Genomic DNA, 21,885 nt, shown 5'->3' with positions numbered 1-21,885 from the left:
GGGTCTTTAATGTAGACTTTACCAACAGTAGAGGAAACTGTCATCTGGACTGTGATAGATCTGTTTTCGAAGCAGGCTCATTTTATCACCTGCAAAGGACTCTGACTAAATTTTTCCTGAAACATATCTACCGACTTCATGGTGCCCCTAAGTGAATAATTTCAGATAGACGAGTGCAGTTCACAGCGAAATTTTTGAGAAATTTCCTTAAATTAATTGGATCATCTCAAGGGTTATCTGCTTTTCATCCAGCTACCAGTGGGGCTGTAGAATCCACTAACAAACCTGTGGAGCAATACTTCAGCTGCTATGTTTCCTACCAACAGACAAACTGGACTGACCTCCTCCCTTTCGCCAAGGTGGCCTACAATAATTCTGTTCACAGCAAGCACTGGCTACACGCCTTTCACAGTAGCCACAGAAAAAGAGTTCAGCCTGATGCCTGACTATCCTCAGGTGCCCTCCGCTTCCCAGACACATGATCAATGGGTGAGGGGGTTGGAAGAGGTTTGGAGAAACATGAAAACGGCAATAAAAAAGACTTCTGAGACTTATAAAAAACAGGCTGATAAAAAGAGGGTTCCCCAAAGAACATTCCAAGTTGGGGGAAACGTTTATCTGTCAACAGAAGTTTCAGAAGTGGATACAAGCGTTACTCAGGTGGAAACAGGACGTGTCCAGGATTTGGAAAGACAACAGTACCAAGCTCAGGTAGCAATTGCTTCCCTGCAGATGGAGAGGGAAATGAACTTAAGAATTCGAGGATTTCCCGAGATACAATAAGATAATTTAAGGGCAACAATAATCCAGGAATTTGAAGCATCGTGGGACTTGACAAAAGACTATTTGGAAACAATAATAGTGAAGGCCTATAGATTTGGAGCGAAACCAAAGAAGAGAGATTTGAAATTTATAAGTGATTGTATGGTGGTTTTTCAAACTAAAGAACAAAGAGATAAAATTTTGGGCCTTCACTATCAAAAGAATTTGAAAGTCCAAGAGCAACAGGTGGTCCTTTTTAAGGATATCCCAAAATTCTTCTTGGATTTAAGAAGCAATTATACAGATTTTGTTAGTGGCCTAAGAAAGAAAGGGATCTATTTTTGTTGGGAATTCCCCGAAGGATTATATTTTAAATACCAACAGAAGAAGATTCAAATTCAAACATTGGGAGAGAAGGAAAGATTTCTGGAGAAGAACGTAAAAGATCTTGAATCGGAAGCAGGAGCAAGACCTGGCCCACAACTGGAATTATCACCTCTTTTTGACGTAGGGCTGCTAGGAGCCGGGGCAGGAGCTAAGTCAAGAGCAGTACAGTAAAACAATATGGCACTAAGAATTTTATCATGGAATGTGAATGGTTTAAACTCGAAACCTAAAAGAAACCGAATCCATCACGTGTTGCAAAAACAGAATTTGGATGTGATATGCCTACAAGAAACACGTGATGAGAACTCATAGAAAAATTTTGCAAAATAAAAGATTAGGTCAAGAATTTATTTCGGCAGATAAAGTTAAGAAACGAGGAGGAGTGATTTATGTTAAAGATAAATTTGAAGCAAAATACAAATTTTCTTTGTATGCAGTTGACATTGTCAATTTATAATTTCTCTCCCACAATTTTTGCCATTCTTCTAGTTCTATGTTATAACCAAAGTTTTCCGCCCACCTTGTCATTGTCCCTTTAATTTGTTCACTTTCCATCTCTAAAGTTAACAAAAAATTATACAATTTTAATTAATTTCTCATCAGAAGTTAATAATCTTATCAAACGCATTTTGTTCTTTATAAAATCCATACATTTTCATATCTTTTTCATATCTGTTTTGTATTTGTAAGCGTACCCACCATGACATGTTGATACCCTGATGTTCCAGTTCTTGTTTCGATTTTAATGTCCCATCAATATTTAAAATGTGTCTATACATCCAAGTTTTTTCAAAATCTAACAAGTTTACATGTGAAAAAGCTTCAATTGTTGACAACCACCCTGGAATTTTTACATATATTTTCATTTTAATTTTTTTCCATACTGTTATCAAAGCATTTCTAATACAATGGTTTTGAAAATATCCATTAATTTTGTTTTTCCCATACCACAAAAACACGTGCCATCCCAATTGTAAGTCATGTCCCTCCAAGCATAACAGCCTTTTATTCCTAAGCATTATTCATTCTTTCACCCATGTCAATACAGATGCTTGATAATACAAAGCCCACTGAAGTAAACCAAAACTTCCATTTTCTTTAGTATCTTGCAAAGTTTTCCTCTTTATTCTAGCTTTTTCCCCTTGCCATACAAGCTTCAAAACTAAAGAATTCAACTCTTTAAAAAAATTCCCCCAAGTTTTATCGGAATTGTCTGAAATAAAAATAGAATCTTAGGCAATATATTCATTTTAATTGTAGCTATCCTTCCTAATAGAGACAATTTTAAATTCTTCCATTTTCCAGGTCTAGCTTTATTTGTTTCAATAACCTTGTATAGTTATCTTCTTTTAATGTTGAACATATAGCTGATAAATATATACCCAAATATTTTACCTTTTTCACTATCTGTACCTCTGTCACTTCTGATATTCGACTTTTTTTGCTTATCCGTAACATTTTAAACTATTACCTTAGTTTTTTCCTTGTTTATTTTTAATCCCGCTACTTCACCATATTGTTCTAATTTCCCCCACAATTTTGGAATCATCTCCAAGGGATCTTTCAAAATAAATACCAAATCATCAGCAAATGCTTGTAATTTATATGTTTCACCCTTTATCTCCAAACCTCTAATTTCTGCATCTTGTCTTATATTCCGATTTAAAACCTCCAACGTGAAAATGAATAACAGAGGAGATAGAGAGCATCCTTGCCTTGTGCCTTTCCTTATTTCAAAACTCTCAGTACAATCTTCATTCACAATCACTTTGGCGGTTTGTTTATTATTTACCATATTTATGAAGTTCTGTCCAAAATCCATTATTTGTAAATGATGAATCAAAAACTGCCATAAAAAATTGTCAAATGCCTTTTGAGCATCTAAAAATATTAATGCCATTTGTTTCCCTGGATGTAATTCATAATATTCCAATACATCTAGTATTATTCTTAAGTTATTTTTAATTTGTCTTTTTGGTAAAAAGCCATTTTGGTCTGGGTGGATAAATTCAACCAGATATTTTTTCAGTCTCTCCGCCAATATTGAAGTAAAAATTTTATAATCCACATTAAGTAGTGAAATCGGTCTATAATTCTTAATCTGAGTCAAATCTGAATCATCTTTTGGTATTAAGGTAATGTTTGCTTCAATCCACGTCATCGGAATTTTAGCTTCTAATAAAAGACCATTGCAAACATCTTTCAACAGATCACTTAATATCTTGTAGACTTTTGTATAGTTCTGCCAGAAGTCCATCTGGGCCAGGAGCTTTACCATTTTTTTGTCTCTTTATAGCCTCTGTTATTTGCATTATTGTAACTCCTTCATCTAGCATATTTTAAATGTCTCTGAAATCTTTGGAAGGTTACTGTCTTTCAAATATTTTACAGTTTCTTGAAGTCTCCTTTGTATCATACAGATCCTTGTAGAATTCTTTAACTATCTTTTTTATTTCTTCATTTTATATTGTAAATTATATTTACAATATTTATTTTGTAAATTACCTGTCCAATCCAATAGATTATGTATCATTTTTTTTCTTTCTGTTTTTTAAGTTTGTAAGCTAACCACCTTCCCGGCTTACTGGCATTTTCAAAGAAATTCTGCTTTGCTCTTTTCATCTGTTTTGCCATTTTTTCTGAATCTAACAAATTTAATTTATGTTTTATCATATCCATATCTCTTATTAAAGTCTTTTTGTGGATTCTTTTGCAATTCTGATTCTAACTTTCCAAATTCTTTTCTTAATATTACATATTGCTGTTTTCTCTGTTTATTTTTCCTTGCCATATACGATGTAGCTATACCTCTAAAGTATGCTTTAGCTGTGTCCCATAGATTTTGTATCGTAGTATCTTCTTTCTTATTTTCTTTAAAAAAGAGTTCCATTTCTTTTTTTGTTAACTCTATAAATTCTTTTCCTTTTAATATGGAACAGTTTAAAGTCCATCTTAGCCTTTTTTTGTATCCCTTTCCAAGTCATTTTCAAAGGGTTCTGATCTGCCCATGTGCCTATTTCTATTTCAATGTCCTGCACATTCATTCTCAAATCAGCAGTCATCCAAATCATATCAATTCTTGACCAGGATTTCTGGCTATTTGGGCGGAGCCAAGATGGTGGAGAGGCAGCAAAGGCTGTAAAGAGCTCCTCCAAAAGTAAAGGTTTTATTTTATTTTATTTTACTTTATTTTTATTTTAACTTTTTAACATCTTTTAATATTGTATTTTAATCTACCTCTTTTAAACTTTTTAAACCCATTTTTAACCCATTTCAACCTTTTAAACCATAGTTTTAAACTTATTTTTAAACCTGTTTTAACAAACCTGAATGGGGAAAAGAAGGAAGAGACAGCACTCTGCAGCAGAAAGTATATCCATTTCTTTGAAGCAGCAGAAAATGGAGGATTATATTGCAAACAGACAGTCTGCTCCAGTAAGTAACTCATTCGCAGGCACCTTATCAGATAAATTTAATTTATGTGACTCATTGGAAGGGGACTTACAAACTGAACTGGAGAGCAGACAGCGTGTGGAGTTGTCCTCCTCCCTCTTGGAGAATGGCTCCCCTCCTTGGAATCTGGCAACAGCCTCTTTTACACAGGAGGGAGATGTAGCAAATTTGAAGGGGGAAAATGTGACAGACTTCCTCTCTAGACAATGTTTGCTTACAGCTCAAACTGTAAACTCAATATATAATCTCTTGTCAATTGTCATGGATAAGGTTGATTGTCTGAAAGAGTCTTTTGCAGAGTTTGTTAGGAGCCACCCAAATACTGTGGAAGGACTTGGGAGGATAACCATGGACAGACATGGGATGGCTAACTCAGAAGGTGAAAGTAGAGAAGGACCTTGTTCTCCTCCCAAAAATTTGAACACCTACAGAGAAAACACTCAATCAGGCAAAGGTCTAAGAGATGACCAATATAACTACAGTCTGCAAACTAACCAGGTTACTTTGCAAATTTATGACAAGAGAGTAAATAGAGGGCGTTGGAGCAATAGAAAAGCTATTAGGCTGTCCCTGAGCCAGCTGCTCCGCTGTGAATTCACTCTGATAGATCTACTACATGTAGAGTGGCTGCCAGCAAGAACACAATATATGAGAATTCTCCAATCATTCAAGCAGCCCACAATTCCCTCCATGCTCTTCAGAATGAAGCCCTTTCTGAGCTTTTTCTCTATATTTCCAATAAGGGTCTTTTGTTCAGAAAAAGTGTGCCCACTCCTGAAACAGCATCACCAAAAGGGAACTGTCGCTTTAAATCTAGGCTGCAACAGCCCTCACACTACTAAGCCTGAGGCTGCTGCAACTGAACTGACCCTGAGAAAGCAAAGAAGCAATATACGAACTGTGTCACCCACAGCTGCAGGAACTGCTGAGGATGTGCCAGAGGAAATGTTGATTGACCTATTCAGTGCATTGCCAGAACCTGAGCAAGTTAACATCATTCAAAGATTGGACGACCTAAAAGAGGCACTGACAACAACCCAATCTACAGCAAAGCCTCTATTTAATTTGGTTCCACTAAACACGCAACCTTGTGACAAGATATTTAATCAACAATCTGCCTTTACCTCAACAGTAAAAAAAGGTGTTGTCACACAGGCTGAGAGTGGAGTAACTGCACTGACTGACCCAGCCTCTGAGAAACAACTGAAAGACAAAGGGCTTCATCACACAGTGCCCCCTAAGCTGACAAACACTAAGGACATAATCCAGCTTCCATCCTCATCTGATTTAGAAGTTCCCACAACATCTCTCCACAAGATGAACCCTCAGCCATGCCCCTCCAAAAATGGACATAAATCTACATTTATAGACTTAAGCCAGAGTACCTGCTCTTTGGAAAAAAAATCATTCTTGGAGCAAGAGCAGAGGCACACTGGCAACCGAGATATAGAGGAGCAACAACAAGTTCTGCAACCCACGAGGAGAAATATCGAACCTCACAACAACTGTGTTTATATGGGAAGCTTAGATGATATTGACCCAGCTCCATTGTCAAGTTGACATCTGGCATTTCCACCATCTAGCCAATCAACCAAGTCAGACCACGTTGCTTCTGAGAACCTCATACAGTTGATGACCTGGAACATAGCTGGCTGGAAAAGGATGGTTGATAGTGGACTAATGAGCTTTCTTTCTAGATTTGACGTAATAGCCTTTCAAGAAACCTGGCTAACCGAAGTGGATGAACCAGTACAATTGCCAGGCTTTCAGGGATGGGCCTCCCCAGCCCTAAAAACAAAGAACAAAGGGAGACCCTCTGGTGGGCTATGCATTCTTATAAAGGAAGAGTTGCAATGGCAGGGAGAGAAATTATATAACAAAGATAAGTATCCGTACTTTCTAGCTGTCAAATTTGAATATGACCAGTTTGAGTTAATATTGGTAAATGTGTACATTCCTCCAAGCACATCCCAGCACTATAATTTTGAATATTGGATGGGCTTGGAAGTTATCTTAGAAGATATATCTATATTGTACCCTCAGTCCATAGTGGTATTATTAGGAGATCTGAACGCTAGACTGGGTCCCTCTCTGTATGAGCTTGCCCAGAAGAAGGGAATCCCAGGGGAGTTCTTTGATAACCATCCTCAGTGGCTCTCGAGAGACTGTAAAAGTAATGCCGCTGGCCTGCTCCTAGTCTCCTTAATTTTTAAGGGTAATCTCCAAATTTTGGGAGGTAAGGACAAGAATTTTACATACCCTTATACATACCACTCAGCCAATTCAAGTAGTGTACTGGATCTCTTTTGTGTGTCTAGAGATAAGGCTGACCTCTTCTCAGAGGTCACAGTACACCTTAGCGACAATAGCGACCATCAGCCTGTAAGTGTGACATTGCGAGGCCGCTCAGATTTAAGACCATATAACATGGCTGACAGATGGCTCACCAAAAAGGTAGAGGTGACCCAAAATAAAAGGTTAATTTGGGCCAAAGTTGATACTAAGGCAATATTAGAATGCCTTAAAACAGAGAATGGTACTAAGTGGGCTAGAACAATACAGTCATCTACTACTGACTGGATGTCAGCCTTCAATGCATTCTCCAATCTGTGTAACATACTGAAGAAACACCTAACAGCTAAACCTACTACAAAAAGAGCCCAAGTGGGTAGACCTCGCTGGTTTGATCCTGATTGCCAGCGACAGAAAAAGAAATTGAAGGCAGCCATGAGGCTTGCCCAGAGGAATCCTACTGCCCATATACAAGCTAAGATGCTGCACACAAGAAGGGAATATAAAAAAACTATAACATTAAAGAAAAAACGTTTTGCCATTTCAATCTGGTCAGAACTTGAGTTGGCTGCCAGAAGTCATAATTCAGTATTATTTTGGCACTCAGTAGCAGGTATTCTGAAGGAATGGAGATTTGCATTTGACATACCAATCTCTGCTGCGGACTGGGAGAATTATTATCAGTGCTTGTTTGACCCCACTGAACCGGTAAAGAAATTATTTTTAAACAGTGATTTGGTAAATCCTAGAACTCTCCCCCCTTGGCCACCAGTCTCAGAAAAGGAGATACAGTCCATCATTAAAAGCTTAAAGAGCAATAAAGCCCCAGGCGAGGATTTTTTACCAGCAGAATTATTTAAGAAATTTCCCAACTGGTGGGGCCCTGTATTAGCAGGTCTTTTTACACACATAAATAACACCTGCCATATACCAGGCGGGTGGAAGATGGCAATAGTTGTCCCTATATATAAAAAAGGGAATAAAAAGGATCCTAGTAATTATAGGCCCATCAGCCTGATTGACATTGTAGCAAAAATATATGCTAGGTACCTTTTGAACAGAATTGAAATCTGGGTAGAGGAAAACAACATCCGCACAGAAGAACAAGCAGGTTTTAGACAGAACAGATCTACTATTGATAACTGCTTTGTTTTGAACCATCTAATTGCCAAATATGCCTATAAGAGGAGACCCCTGTTTGCTGCTTTTATAGACCTTACAGCAGCATTTGATATGGTAAATAGAGACGTACTATGGAGTAAATTGACATCTCTTAAAATAGAACCCAGACTTCTGGCTTTGATTAAAGCCCTTTACACAAGTACCTGTTTGAGGGTGCGGTATGGGGTTAATGGGGCCCTGACTAACAGGATTCACACAAATAAAGGGATAAGGCAAGGGTGTATCCTGGCCCCATTATTATTTAATTTATACATCAATTATTTGCTAGGGTTAATGAAGGATACCATGGTACACATGCCGATGATCCTAAATACTTACTGTAACAGCTTGCTTTATGCTGATGATATGATTCTATTATTATACTCACAAGTAGGATTACGTAGGCTATTAAGAAGATTCAGCTCTTATTGCCAGGATAACTCCCTAATTATTAGCAAATCCAAATCGAAAATAATGGTGTTTGGAAGAAACCATCAGAGACATAAGTGGCAATTAGACGGTGAACCAATTGAACAGGTTTGAACAATTGAACCTTTGTATATTTGGGAGTAACTTTTTCCAAGACTGGATCTTGGGCCTGCCATCATCAACGAAGTACATTTAGAGCAAAAGCCCGTTTGAATTTATTGCTCAAACTAAAGAACCATAGTTACCCAGGGTCCCTAGCTCCACTACTCAAAGTTTATAAGGCTAAGGTTACGACAATGCTCTTGTATGGAGCAGAAATTTGGGGTCTTTATTCAACCACAGCTTTAGAACGAACACAGTCCCAGCATCTGAGATGCATTTTGGGTGTAGATCCAAGAACATCTGCTGCAGCAGTTAGAGCTGAATTGGGAATTCATACAATTCAGGCATTATCTAAAATTAGAGCTTATAACTACTGGTGCAAAGTTAATGAAATGGAGACTGATAGACTCCCCAAATTATGCCTACTAGAGCAAATAAAACTGCAATCACAAATCTCCTGGATCACCAAACTAACAAATTTTGTAAGAAGCTGTGGCCTTCCTGTTTCTTGCGTAACAGGAGAACAATCTTAAAAAAAGAGTTGCCCAAAGAATTAAGGATATAGAAGCACAAACTGATATAGCTATCCTTAGTAAGGTGGGTAACTTGAAATGGCTGAGTAAATACAAATGTACTTTTCAAGTGGACAGTTATTTGAAGTTACAACTCCCAAAACATCTTAGGGAGATATTTACGAGAGCGAGATTCGAACAGCTTGATACAATGGTCAGATATGGGAGATTTCATGCTATACCGTACAACGAGCGTCTCTGCATTTGCGGAGCGGCAGAGGTAGAGGACCTGGCTCACATCCTATTTGACTGTTGTTTGTATAAGAGGGTGAGAGACAGGTATCTTGGTCTATATACCAAACGAATGACCCATTGGGATCCCCATATCAAAATAACTTACCTTATGTCCGGCCAGAACTTGAAAATAACATCCAACGTATTTGAACAAAATGATCCAGTTAAGATCTGCATATGTGGGACTGATTGGGATAGATTTTAAGGGCGACTCCTAAATATAATGTTTCCATATTTTATCTATATCTTAAATTTGCATTTTATTACTATTTTAACTTAAATTGTATTTTAATTCCATTTTAAATTGTATTTTATCAAATTCCATTTCGGATTGCTTTTATCTAGTTTTGGTGACGGTTTGTTGCTGGAACTTTGTACTTTGATATGGCCCAAGGGCTAATCAATAAAGTTGTTGTTGTTGTGGCTATTTGAATAAAAAGTATATTGTAATTTTTGTGGATTTATTTCCCTCCAAATATCTTGAATTCCAATTTCCTCCGCCATATCAAAAAATGTCTTAGGTAGTCTTCCTCTACCATTTTTCCTTGTTTTGTTACTTTTATAATCAATTTTTCCATCTTTTATCGCATTAAAATCTAGTAAACAAATATTTTGATACTCCATTTCTATTATTTTTCTATGTAGATTTTTATAGAACTTTTCTTGATTGTCATTTGGTGCATAAATTGCCACTAATAATATTTGCTTTTGATGCAGATAAATTTCTACCATTAATATTCTTCCTTCTTCATCTGAATATATCATTTTTGAATTTATTGTCTCTTTAATATATAGAGCTACTCCTCTTTTTTTCTGTTGTGCTGACACATAGTAAAGTTTTCCAATCTTTGAGTATTCCAATAGTTTATAATGTTGTGCTTTTATACCAGAAGATGGTGGAGCAGTGGGCTAATGCCTCCTTAAGTAACACCAGCTGCCTGCAATTAGTGCAGGTTCGCATCCCACCAGGCTCAAGGTTGACTCAGCCTTCCATCCTTCCGAGGTAGGTAAAATGAGGACCCAGATTGTTGGGGGCAATAACCTGACTTTGTAAAAATGCCGCTGGGGGGGGCACGAAAGCCCTAATAAGCAGGCATATACATAGAATGAAGGCTGCTAAGCACATTGGTTTGTGCTTAAATTGTAAGCCGCCCTGAGTCTTCGGAGAAGGGTGGGATATAAATGGGATTAAAATAAAAATAAAAATAAAAATATGTGTTTCTTGCAAACAAATTATATCCAAATTCAGTTTCCATAGTTTCCTAAAAATCTTGTTTCTTTTAATTGGGGAGTTCAATCCATTTATGTTTACTGAAAAGATTCCACTTTCTTTATCCATTTCTATTTAGCGGGTCTCTCATCCTCCCTCTTTTGGAGACCCTCCTCTTTCTATTCTTTTGTTTGTGCAGTAGCTCCTTGAGTCTTCTCTTCTGTTTGTTTCTGCTCTTTATTTTCCCCTTGATCTCTTTTTATTCCTTCATCCAAAATTGACCTATTCTTCTCTTCAAAGTCTTCTGCTTTCCAAATTGAATCAAGTCTATATCTTGTGTTGTTCCAGTTTATTAAGATGCCTTCTGGCATCAGCCATCTGAAGTTTATGCCATTAGCCATCAATTTCGTAGTCAAGAAATGATACTGTCTTCGTGAATCTTTAACTCTCTTAGGTATCTGTTTTAAGACCACAATTTCTTTATCTTTATATTGTATTGGTTCATCTCTTACTTTCCGCAGTATTTCATCTCTTGTTATCTTCCTTGCAAACCATACATGTACTTCTCTTGGAAACCTATTTCTTCTTGCATAGCTTGAATTGAAGCAGAATATCCCATCTAATTCAAATTGAATTTCTCCTCTATCCACTTTCATAGCCTCCTCCAAAATGTCAATAATCACCTCTTCTATGTTTTCCTCTTTATCTTCAGGAATGTTTTGAAATCTTAAATAGTGTTCCACATTTGCCATCTCTAAAATCTTAGTTTCGTTATCTAATTTTTCATTTTCTCGCAGTAACATTTCTATCTATTTGTCATTATCATCTGTTTTTTCTTCAATCTTATGTATCTTCTGTTGGTTTTTATTATCATTTGATTTTGAATTTCCAATTTTCCCTTTATATCCAAAAATTCTTCATTTAACTTCTCCAATGTTGCTTGTGTACTCTTATGATTCTGTTGTGACTCTAAATGGTTCCTTTTGAAAGTCTCTTGATTCTTTAACATAAGATCCTGAAGAAATTTTAATGAAGTCTGTGTTTCATCTTGTGGTCTTTTCCCTTTGCACCATAGCTTCGATAAATCCCTGTGTTGTAGGACTAGATTGTCCTACTGATGGTGCAGAAGAAGTTTTTTTTCATAAGTCTAGTAATGTTCGATGAAGTCATTTTGAGGTTTACACTCTATAGCCAAAACAACGTCTGTTTAAGTTTAGTCAAATTCAATAGAAGTAACTTTTAAGTTTCCATCTCATAACAAAACAGCTGCAGCTGTTCTTTTCAAGGTTAAACTTTCAATCAACAGAGCATGTTGTAAAAATTTCGTTCTCTTTTTTCACCTCTAGATGTCCTCCTTGGCTTATTTATCAATGTCCATTATTTTTAACAAAGAATCTCTTCCCCCGTGTAATTACTCGCCACTCATAAATCTTCTGGGGGTTCTTTACATTCCAGCTCTTTCCAATCAGGGGCTCAACATTTATAGTCCTCTAAGAGAAGAAAAGTAAACATCTTGCTCACTCAGCTTCAACACGCAGTTGAAATTCCGCTGTTTTTTAAAAATCCTTTGCTCCCTGCTGGAGACATCTATGGCCAAAGATATAAAACAGCCTTTCTGTTAGTTTCATTTTCCAGAGGGTCCTACAGTTCGCTCTGATCGGTTGCCCACTGATCGGAGCTCCTGAAGTATCCCTCCCTCCTTCATCGCCCCTCCAGGGCAACTTTCCGACCTTTTAAGGGTCGCTAGACTAAGAAAAACCAAGCTGGAAAGCCGAACACTGACTTTCACAACTTGTCCCAATGACAACCAAACAGGAAGTCCAAGAAATTGGAACCAAAATTCTTGGGGCCTTTCCCCATTGTGAGAATCATCAACCCTGTCATGGTAGAATTGAAACTCCCCAGACTTTAGGGAAAAATTCACCTGGTGTTCCATTGTAGCTTACTGAAACTTTTTCGAGCCTCCACTTTAAGACCTCCCCCTAAAAAATCACCTGATCCCCTCATAGTAGCGGGTCAGACCCATTATGAAGTGAAACGTATTCTTGACTCTAGAATCTTTCAAAATTGCAGTACCTAGTACAATGGAAGGGATACCCATTGTCTGAAGCCATTTGGGTGAAATCTAGCGATGTGAAAGCTGACAGACTTATCAAAAAGTTTTATGAGAAACACCCCAACAAACCAAAAGCCAGTTCCTAACTTGTTTTCTGTTTACATTGCAGGATCTGTTTTTTTTTGTAAGTGGGGTCGGATGTCAATCCTGCAAACATTGACATGTTTTTGCACTGACAATATAAGAGACAGCCTGTTACTTTAACTGCTTTGCTTTGAATCCCTGGGGGGTGGGTGGGGGTGGTGAAATGTCAACCGGATGTTTTGAGAAGATAAAGCCCATGCACAGAAAGCGTAGAAATAAATCACGGAGGTTACATTTCTTATTCCCTCCCTTCTTCTAGTTGACAGTTTCAGGCAGACATGTCAAACTCGCGACGTCATGTGACATCGCATGACATATCGGAGCTTTTTTCCCATTACCGGCAATGGGGTGGGCGCGGTTTTGTCGTGATGCATCTGGCCTGCGGGCTGGCAGTTTGACACCCCTGTTTTAGGGAGAGAAAGTTCAGACAGATATAATGCAGGAAAGCAAAATGTTACATTGTAGCGGATAGAGGAAACAGGCAATAAACAAAAGGAAAATGTTACATTGTAGCAGATAGAAGAAGCAGAGGCAAAAAACCCGTGGGTTCATTCCACCCTCCCCCTTGGGAGTATGGCAGAACCCATGGAAAGGTGAGATTTAATTTTGGGTCAGAGGGGATAGATAGAAATGAAATAGGAATGGGTTCTGACAGCTGTGGAAAATAATATATATCCTATTTTCTCTTATTAATCTTTATAGATATTATCATTTATATTATCAAAATTCACTGTTCTCTTTCAGATTTTTTAACCTTAAAGGAAAAAAAACTTTTTTAAACGTCCATTTTAAACTTCTAAACTTTTCTAAAATATTTGGAAAATCAATAAATTATAATGCATCTTTTTAAAACTTCCTCTTTACATTGATATTTTCAAATACGCTTTAATAATTTTACAAGCTGTAGGAATTACTTAAGCACTATAAATATTAAAATACATTTTCAAACCTACTTCACATTAAAATTTTCAATAACATGTATGAGACTGGTAAAAATCATTCTATTTCCAATTAACTTATTAAGTCACTCATAATGTGAAATAGTCTAAAGATTTGCCTTACAACTTGATTTTACAAGCCTGATTTTATAAGCCTGTACAACGTAATCATCTAAGCTTCCATTCTCTTTCTATAGTTAGGGAAACAATAACATTGTACAATTTCCTGAATTAAAAAAAGTACTTTATAAAAGGAAAAAAACTGTTAATAAATAAAAGCAGTTTCCCTTGTTTCCCTACTTCATTTCTTTGAACTACTCAATATTATCTTTATTATGATCAGAGACCAGCATTTTTCTGTAATCTTGGAAAATGTGCAAACTTTATAATTAATGAGCCATCAGTCTATGTACACTAAGATTTGAGAAATAGAAACTTTTCTGTACACTTGCAGAAAGTATATCTGCAAGTATATCATTGTTGTTGTTAGCTGCGAAGTCATGTCCGACCCATTGCGACCCTATGGACAACGTTCCTCCAGGCCTTCCTGTCCTCTACCATCTTCTGGAGTCCGTTTAAGCTCACGCCTACTGCTTCAGTGACTCCATTGACAGGGTGATGTCTCTTTCTTGTTCATAGTATCTGTTTTAAGCTATCATAGTAATATATTGTCAATATATTTTGCAGAGATTTCTTGCCCCGTGGATCTGGAATTGTTACCCGACGACCTCTCATTCTTCAGCTTATCTTTTCTAAAACAGGTGAGTGATCCCTTCATTTATGCTTAAAAAACAATCCAAATTCTTTTGTGAACAATGTTACAGTATATTCATGTATCGTTTCTTCTTGGATTTAGACAATTTTACATATTCAATGATACCTTAAAAGTCAGTAAGCATGATGAAGTATTTACTATGGTTAAATTGTGATAATACATTATAATGGTTACATGAGCTCTCAAAAATTTCCCTTAGATTTGTATTTGAGTTTCACAAAAGATATCGGTTCTCTTTCAGAATATGCAGAATTTTTGCACTGCAAATCTAAGAAGTTTACAGATTTTGATGAAGTCCGACAGGAGATTGAAACTGAGACTGATAGGGTGACAGGAACAAATAAAGGCATTTCTCCTATCCCTATTAACCTGAGGGTATATTCACCACATGGTAAGTGTTGTGGGTTTTTGTAAAAATTGGATATTATATCTTCTCAATAACTAGGAAAGAAGGAAATTTGTTGCAATCATAAGTCAGGTCTCCACATGACCAGACTCAAATTTATGACCATTTTTATGACAGTTATCAAGAAAATTGTAGTTGTTAAGCAAATCACATAGTCGTTAAATGAATCACATCATAAGTTAAACCCAGCTTATCTATTGGGTAGTTTTTGCCTTTTTGTTTTAAAAAGCAAAAAATGTTGCAAAATGTGATCACATGATTGCAGGATGCTGCAACTAGTTGTAAATATAAGCCAGTTGGCAAGTGCCTGAAATGTGATCAAATGAATACGGAATCTAGTGCAACAGTCGTAATTTCAAGGAGAAGTCTTAAGTAACTTTTTTCATCATTATAACTTTGAACAATCATTAAGCGATTGTTTGTAATTTGAGGACAGTAGTAAAATTGTCCTATTTCTTGAAGTGATGATATTGAAAGAATGAAGAAAGATCAACCAGAAAAAAGTCAAGAGATAAGTCAGACCCCAAACGTTGAAAATATCTTTCAATCTTATCTTTTTAAGGAAAAGAAGACTTTCAGAATCTTTTTTTATCTAATTAGCTGTCTGATAGGAATATACATTTATCTTTACATATGCTATATGTATGCTGTCATACATCTACATCTACACAACACACATACACACACACACTTGAGAGTAGGGATGCACAAAATATTTTAGTGAAACGTTTTGAGTATCGCATTCACAAAATACTTCATTTTGAATTGTATATTTGGCTATCCCATGCATTTGGAAATGTTTTGAATGGTGATTTTTGGATGTGCAGATTAAAACAATTGAATATGGGGAATTATGGTATAATTTTAATGAGGAAGGAGAGAAAATAGATTTGTAACTGCAGTAAGGAAGATTAGAAGTGCTTTTTTATAATGTTATTAACAGCAAACGTCTATGTTGTGATTCAGTGTCAGCCTGTGCTCCCAGCAGCTGAGGCAGTGAGAAGCCACACCTTGGGACTGATAATAAAATGGGAAGGTGTGGGAGGGGCTGGTTGCTGAAGGCAACCTTTTGGAGACATTCTAAGGGAATCCTGGTCCGTTCTTGATTTTGTTGTTGTTGTTGTTAGCTGCGAAGTCGTGTCCGACCCATCACAACCCTATGGACAACATTCCTCCAGGCCTTCCTGTCTTCTACCACCTTCTGGAGTCCATTTAAGCTCATGCCTACTGCTTCAGTGACTCCATCCAGCCACCTCATTCTCTGTCGTCCCCTTCTTCTATTGCCCTCGATCTTTCCCAGCATTAGGCTCTTCTCCAGTGAGTCCTTCCTTCTCATTAGGTGGCCAAAGTATTTGAGTTTTAGCTTCGGGATCTGGCCTTCTAAAGAGCAGTCAGGATTGATCTCCTCTAGGACTGACCGGTTTGATCGCCTTGCAGTCCAAGGGACTCGCAGGAGTCTTCTCCAGCACTATAGTTCAAAGGCCTCAATTCTTTGGCGCTCAGCCTTTCTTATGGTCCAACTTTCACTGCCATACATTGCAACTGGGAAGACCATAGCCTTGACTATAGCACTTTTGTTGACAGGGTGATGTCTCTGCTTTTTAGTGTGCTGTCTAGATTTGCCATGGCTTTCTTCCCCAGGAGCAAGCGTCTTTTAATTTCTTGGCTACAGTCTCCATCTGCAGTGATCTTGGAGCCCAGGAAAACAAAATCTGTCACTACCTCCATTTCTTCCCCATCTATTTGCCAAGAATTGAGAGGGCCAGATGCCATGATCTTGGTTTTCTTAATGTTAAGTTTCAACCCAAGTTTTGCACTCTCCTTCTTCACCCGCAACAAGAGTCTCTTTAGTTCTTCACTTTCTGCCATTAGAGTGGTATCATCTGCGTATCTTAGGTTGTTGATATTTCTTCCGGCAATCTTAATTCCAACTTTTGATTCATCTAGCCCTGCCTTTCTCATGATGTGCTCTGCATATAAGTTAAATAGGCAGGGCGACAGTATACAGCCTTGCCGGACTCCTTTCCCAATTTTGAACCAATCAGTGGTTCCGTGTCCAGTTCTCACTGTTGCTTCTTGACCCGCAAATAGGTTTCTCAAGAGACAAATAAGAAGGTCTGGTACTCCCATCTCTTTAAGAACTTGCCACAGTTTGTTATGATCCACACAATCAAAGGCTTTAGCATAGTCAATGAAGCAGAAGTAGATGTTTTTCTGGAACTCCCTAGCTGTTGTGACTCAGGGCCAGCCTGTGGGTCCGGCAGCCGGCCCAGATGTCTCGGATGACTCAGATGAGGGGGAGGAGGAGGGTGTGGAAGACGAACCGGCTGATGATGGCTTGGAGGCTTTGCAGAGCCCCCAGTCGGGGCCCTCTTCTCAGCTGCGTGAGCCCGATAGTGCGGAGGATGATGACCTACAGCTGGCCCTGTTCAAGGACGCCCGACGCAGGAGGCAGTCGAGCAGGACCAAGCAGAGAAAGGCTGCGGGTCTCCTCGGGAGGAGGCAGAGGGAGGCCACGCCCTGAACTCTAAATAAAAGGAGTGTTTGGGGAAGGGCTGGTTGCTGAAAGCAACCCTTCCGTTTGAGGATTCAAGTTCCAGTGTTTTGTTTCTTGTTCGTGTAATAAATCTTGGCAGACGCTTTTCAGCCTCAGACGCTCTCCAGTCTCTACTGTTTGAACAGGGGTTTGCCTTATTACAAGGCCGGTAGTTGGCTGGTTCAGAACAGTTTGCTTTCAGCCTCCCACCCCTTACTACTACGATGGAGCAGCTTCGTGCCGAGAATGCTCAGCTCACCCAGCAACTCACTTTGCTGGCAGCTCAGGTGGCTCAACTGCAAGCTCAGGTACTTGCTGCACCCCCACCCAGGAGGAAATGTCAGATAGCTATGCCGGATAAATTTGCTGGCAATCCAGAACTGTTTCCTGCCTTCCTGGGACAATGCCAGCTTTTTATCAGCGTGAGAGCAGCTGATTTCCCCACTGACCGGGATAAGGTGGGATTCGTGTTAAGCCTTCTGTCGGGGGATGCAGCTCGTTGGGGCACGCCTTTGCTGGCACAACCTAGCCCTTTTTTGGATAACTTTGGGGGGTTTTGTGACCATATGCGCCTCATGTACGAGGACCCAATTAAGGCGCAGACCGCCACCCGACGCCTGAAAGCTTTGAGGCAGGGTCAGCGCCCCCTACAGGCCTATATCAGCGATTTCCGGCTGCTTAGCCAGGATTCCGCCTGGAATGAGGCTGCGCTCGTGGATGCCTTCCAGGATGGCTTGTCGGAGGAGATGTTGGATGAGCTGGCCCGCGTGGACATTCCCTCAGACCTGAATGGGCTGATCCATCTTTGTCTGCAGATCGATGCCCGGCTACAGCAGCGAAAGAGTCGCCGTGCCACCCCACAGACCCCTGCCGCTCCTGTTGAGCGTGAGCCCCCAGTCCAGAGGGAGGAGCCAATGGAGCTGGGTGCCGCCAGGTCCCGTCTATCGGTGACGGAAATGGACAGACAACGATCGGGGGGGTTGTGTTTTTACTGTGGGGACCCTGGACATTTGGCTGCTTCTTGCCCAAAGAAGCGTCAGCGGGCATCAGTGACCAAGCCTGCCCCGAGAAAGTCCCCTGCTTTGCTGTCGGGAAACGGCCCGAGCCCGATCTAGACGGTGTGATAGATCGGGCGACTCACAACGACCACGCCGAGCGACGCCGTTCCGACGGTGCCTGTGAACCTCCACGGCATTTGATTTTGGAGGCACGTCTGATCCTTCCTGGCAAGCCAGAGGGGATTCCGGTCCATGCCTTAATTGACTCTGGGGCTACCTCTAACTTTATGGACTCGGCCTTTGTGGCCAAATGGGCTGTTCCCCAGTGTCCGGTGGATCCGCCCATGCTAGTGGAGACTATTGATGGTCGAGTGCTCCTGTCCGGGCCTATTACGGCCGCCACGCAACCAGTGTGTATGGCCATCAGTTCCCATGTGGAGGCCATCCATTTCTACATCACTTCGGATCTGCACTTCCCCGTGGTCTTGGGACTGGCGTGGCTCCGGGCGCATGATCCACAGATCTATTGGTCTCAGAACTTGGTCACCTTCCCAAGTTTGCAGTGCGTGGACCACACCCGCCATATCTGTGCCGGCCAGGTGGAGGGTTCCTCAGGGGTTTCCTTGCCTCCCGAACTGTCCGACTTTGCTGATGTGTTCAGCGAGTCAGAGGCGGACCAATTACCCCCGCACAGGCCCTACGACTGCTCCATTGATCTAGTCCCTGATGCGCCTCTCCCAGTGGGGCGTTTGTACTCCATGTCGGAGCCCGAGTTGGCTGCATTGCGGGACTTCCTGACAAAGAACTTGGCTCGTGGTTTCATCCGGCCCTCGTCCTCGCCAGTGTCTGCGCCCGTGCTCTTCGTCAAAAAGAAGTCGGGCGAGTTACGGCTTTGCTGTGACTACCGGAAACTCAATGCCATCACGGTGCGTAACCGCTACCCGCTGCCCCTCATCCCCGAGCTCTTGGACCGACTCCGGGAGGCTAAGATCTTCACGAAACTGGACCTGCGTGGAGCTTACAACCTCGTCAGGGTTCGGCCGGGTGATGAGTGGAAGACGGCGTTTGGTACTCGCTATGGACATTTCGAGTACACGGTGATGCCGTTTGGCCTGACCAACGCCCCCGCTGTGTTTCAGCATTTTATGAACGACATCTTTTGAGATCTGTTGGATCAGTTTGTCGTGATTTACCTGGACGACATGCTGATTTACTCCCCATCGCGTGAAGTGCATCATCAGCATCTCCGTCAGGTCCTGCAGCGCCTCCGGAAACATCGGCTGTTTGCCAAGTTGGAGAAGTGCCAGTTCTACCAGGTGACCATCGATTTCCTGGGTCACCGCATTTCTCCTGAGGGCATCGCCATGGAACCGAGTAAAGTTGAGTCGTTGCAGAGTTGGCAACCTCCGCGTCGCGTGAAGGATGTTCAGCGACTTCTTGGATTTGCCAACTACTATCGAACATTCATCCCTGGCTTTGCTGCCTTGACAGCCCCCCTCACCCGGCTCCTGCAGAAGAAGACTCGGTTCCAGTGGAACGCCCCCGAACAACAGGCGTTCCAAGCTTTGAAGGACGCCTTCATGAAGGAGCCCATCTTGAAGCATCCTGACCCGCAACGGCCGTTTGTCGTGGAGGCGGACGCCTCCGACATTGCCATTGGGGCCGTGTTACTCCAGGCAGCGACGCCCAACGGTACCCTTTTCCCTTGCGCGTATCACTCTCGGAAATTGAACCCCTCGGAGCGTAACTATACCATCTGGGAGAAGGAGCTGCTGGCCATCAAGGCGGCGTTCGAGGCTTGGAGGCATCATCTGGAGGGGGCGCGGCATCAAATCGAGGTCCGGACGGACCACAAGAATCTGGAAAGCCTGCAGACCGCTCGGAATTTGAACCAACGCCATATCCGGTGGTCCCTTTTCTTTGCGAGGTTTGACTTCCGGGTGCGGTACATACCAAGCAGGCACAATCAGAGAGCGGATGCTCTGTCCAGGAAGCCCGAATACACCCGAGTGGAAGACAAGCTTCCGCCCAGGACCGTGATCCCCGTCGAGTCTTTTGCTGCGGTGCGGGAGCCGGTGGATATACGGGCTCGGATCCGGGAGGCGCAGCAGCAGGAGGCGTGGGTGGCTCAGCGGAAGGAAGAGGTGGGGCCAGATTCGCCTTGGTTGGTCACGGATGGACTCCTGTATTATCGTGACCGGCTCTATGTTCCAGGAGGGCCACTCAGGGGACTCGTCCTCAGCCAGTGTCATGATAACCCGGCTGCGGGGTATTTTGGCCTGTTCAAGACTCTGAACCTGGTCTCCCGTACCTTCTGGTGGCCCCGAGTCCGACACGACGTCCAGTCTTATGTCACCTCCTGCATCCCATGCAGGCAGGCCAAGTCAGCGACAGGGGCCCCGCCTGGTTTACTGCAGCCTTTGCCAACACCCAAGAGACCCTGGGGGGCTGTGTCCATGGACTTTCTGACGGATCTACCCCCATCCTCCGGCTTCACGACAGTGTTTGTCGTGGTGGACATGCTGACCAAGATGGCGCACTTCATCCCCTGTCGCGGCTTACCGTCAGCTCGCGCCACTAGTCGCATGTTCATCCAACAGGTGTTCCGGCTGCACGGCCTTCCCGATAGAGTCGTCTCCGATAGGGGGGCCCAGTTTACAGCCCGCTTCTGGCAGGAGTTGATGCGGGCGTTGGACATTAAGGTTTGCCTCTCGTCCGCGCATCATCCTCAAACTGACGGGGGTACCGAGAAGGTCATCGGCATCTTAGAGCAGTATCTGCGCTGCTACGTTAACCTGCAGCAGGACAATTGGGTGGACTATTTGGCCATAGCCGAGTTTGCCTTTAACAACTCGCAGCACACCTCCACGCAGATGACACCGTTCTTGGCCAACGTGGGTTATCACCCCCGGTTTTTCCCCCCTTTCTCCCGTGGACTCACCGGAGCCGGCAGCGAACGAATTTATGGCGGAGTTACAGGCGATCCATCGGTTGGTGCGACGGCAGCTGGAGAAGGCCAAGGCCGACTACAAGAGGTTTGCCGATCGGTCGAGAAGGGATACGCCTCCACTATCGGTGGGGGATCGGGTCTGGCTGTCCACCAGGAACCTACCATCCACTCAGCCGGCGAGGAAGCTGGACCACCGTTACCTTGGACCGTTCCCAGTCGAGGCCGTCATCAATCCGGTCGCCTATCGTTTAACTCTGCCACGTTCCCTGCGCGTGCACCCCGTCTTCCATCGGTCCTTGTTGGTCCCCGAACAACCGGCTTGTCCACTTCGCCAAGCGGAACCTCCCCCATCAGGACCTCGTGATGGAGGCAGCACCCCCGAGTACGAGGTCGCCAGCATCCGGGATTCCCGTTGGTTGAAAGGTCGCTTCCAGTACTTGATCGAGTGGAAAGGGTACGGGCCGGAGGACTTCACATGGG

General features: G+C 41.7%; 1 protein-coding gene across 6 annotated transcripts in view; it reads left to right on the top strand.

Annotated features, from left to right (window-relative positions):
• The window catches only part of DNM2 (dynamin 2), a 186,749-nt gene that overhangs the window by 19,190 nt on the left and 145,674 nt on the right, over window positions 1–21,885 (top strand). For all 6 annotated transcript variants that reach the window (XM_083355833.1, XM_083355830.1, XM_083355831.1 and 3 more), the window contains exons 2-3: window positions 14,428–14,501; window positions 14,757–14,906. In XM_083355833.1, coding sequence (XP_083211959.1) covers window positions 14,428–14,501; window positions 14,757–14,906 — 224 coding nt within the window. The remainder of the gene's footprint in view (window positions 1–14,427; window positions 14,502–14,756; window positions 14,907–21,885) is intronic.

Source organism: Vipera ursinii (genome assembly GCF_947247035.1).
Source record: "Vipera ursinii genome assembly, chromosome: 2".
Classification (NCBI taxonomy): Eukaryota; Metazoa; Chordata; class Lepidosauria; order Squamata; family Viperidae; genus Vipera; species Vipera ursinii.
The sequence above is the reverse complement of the archived record's forward strand: the minus strand, read 5'-3'. Positions and strand labels throughout refer to the sequence as shown.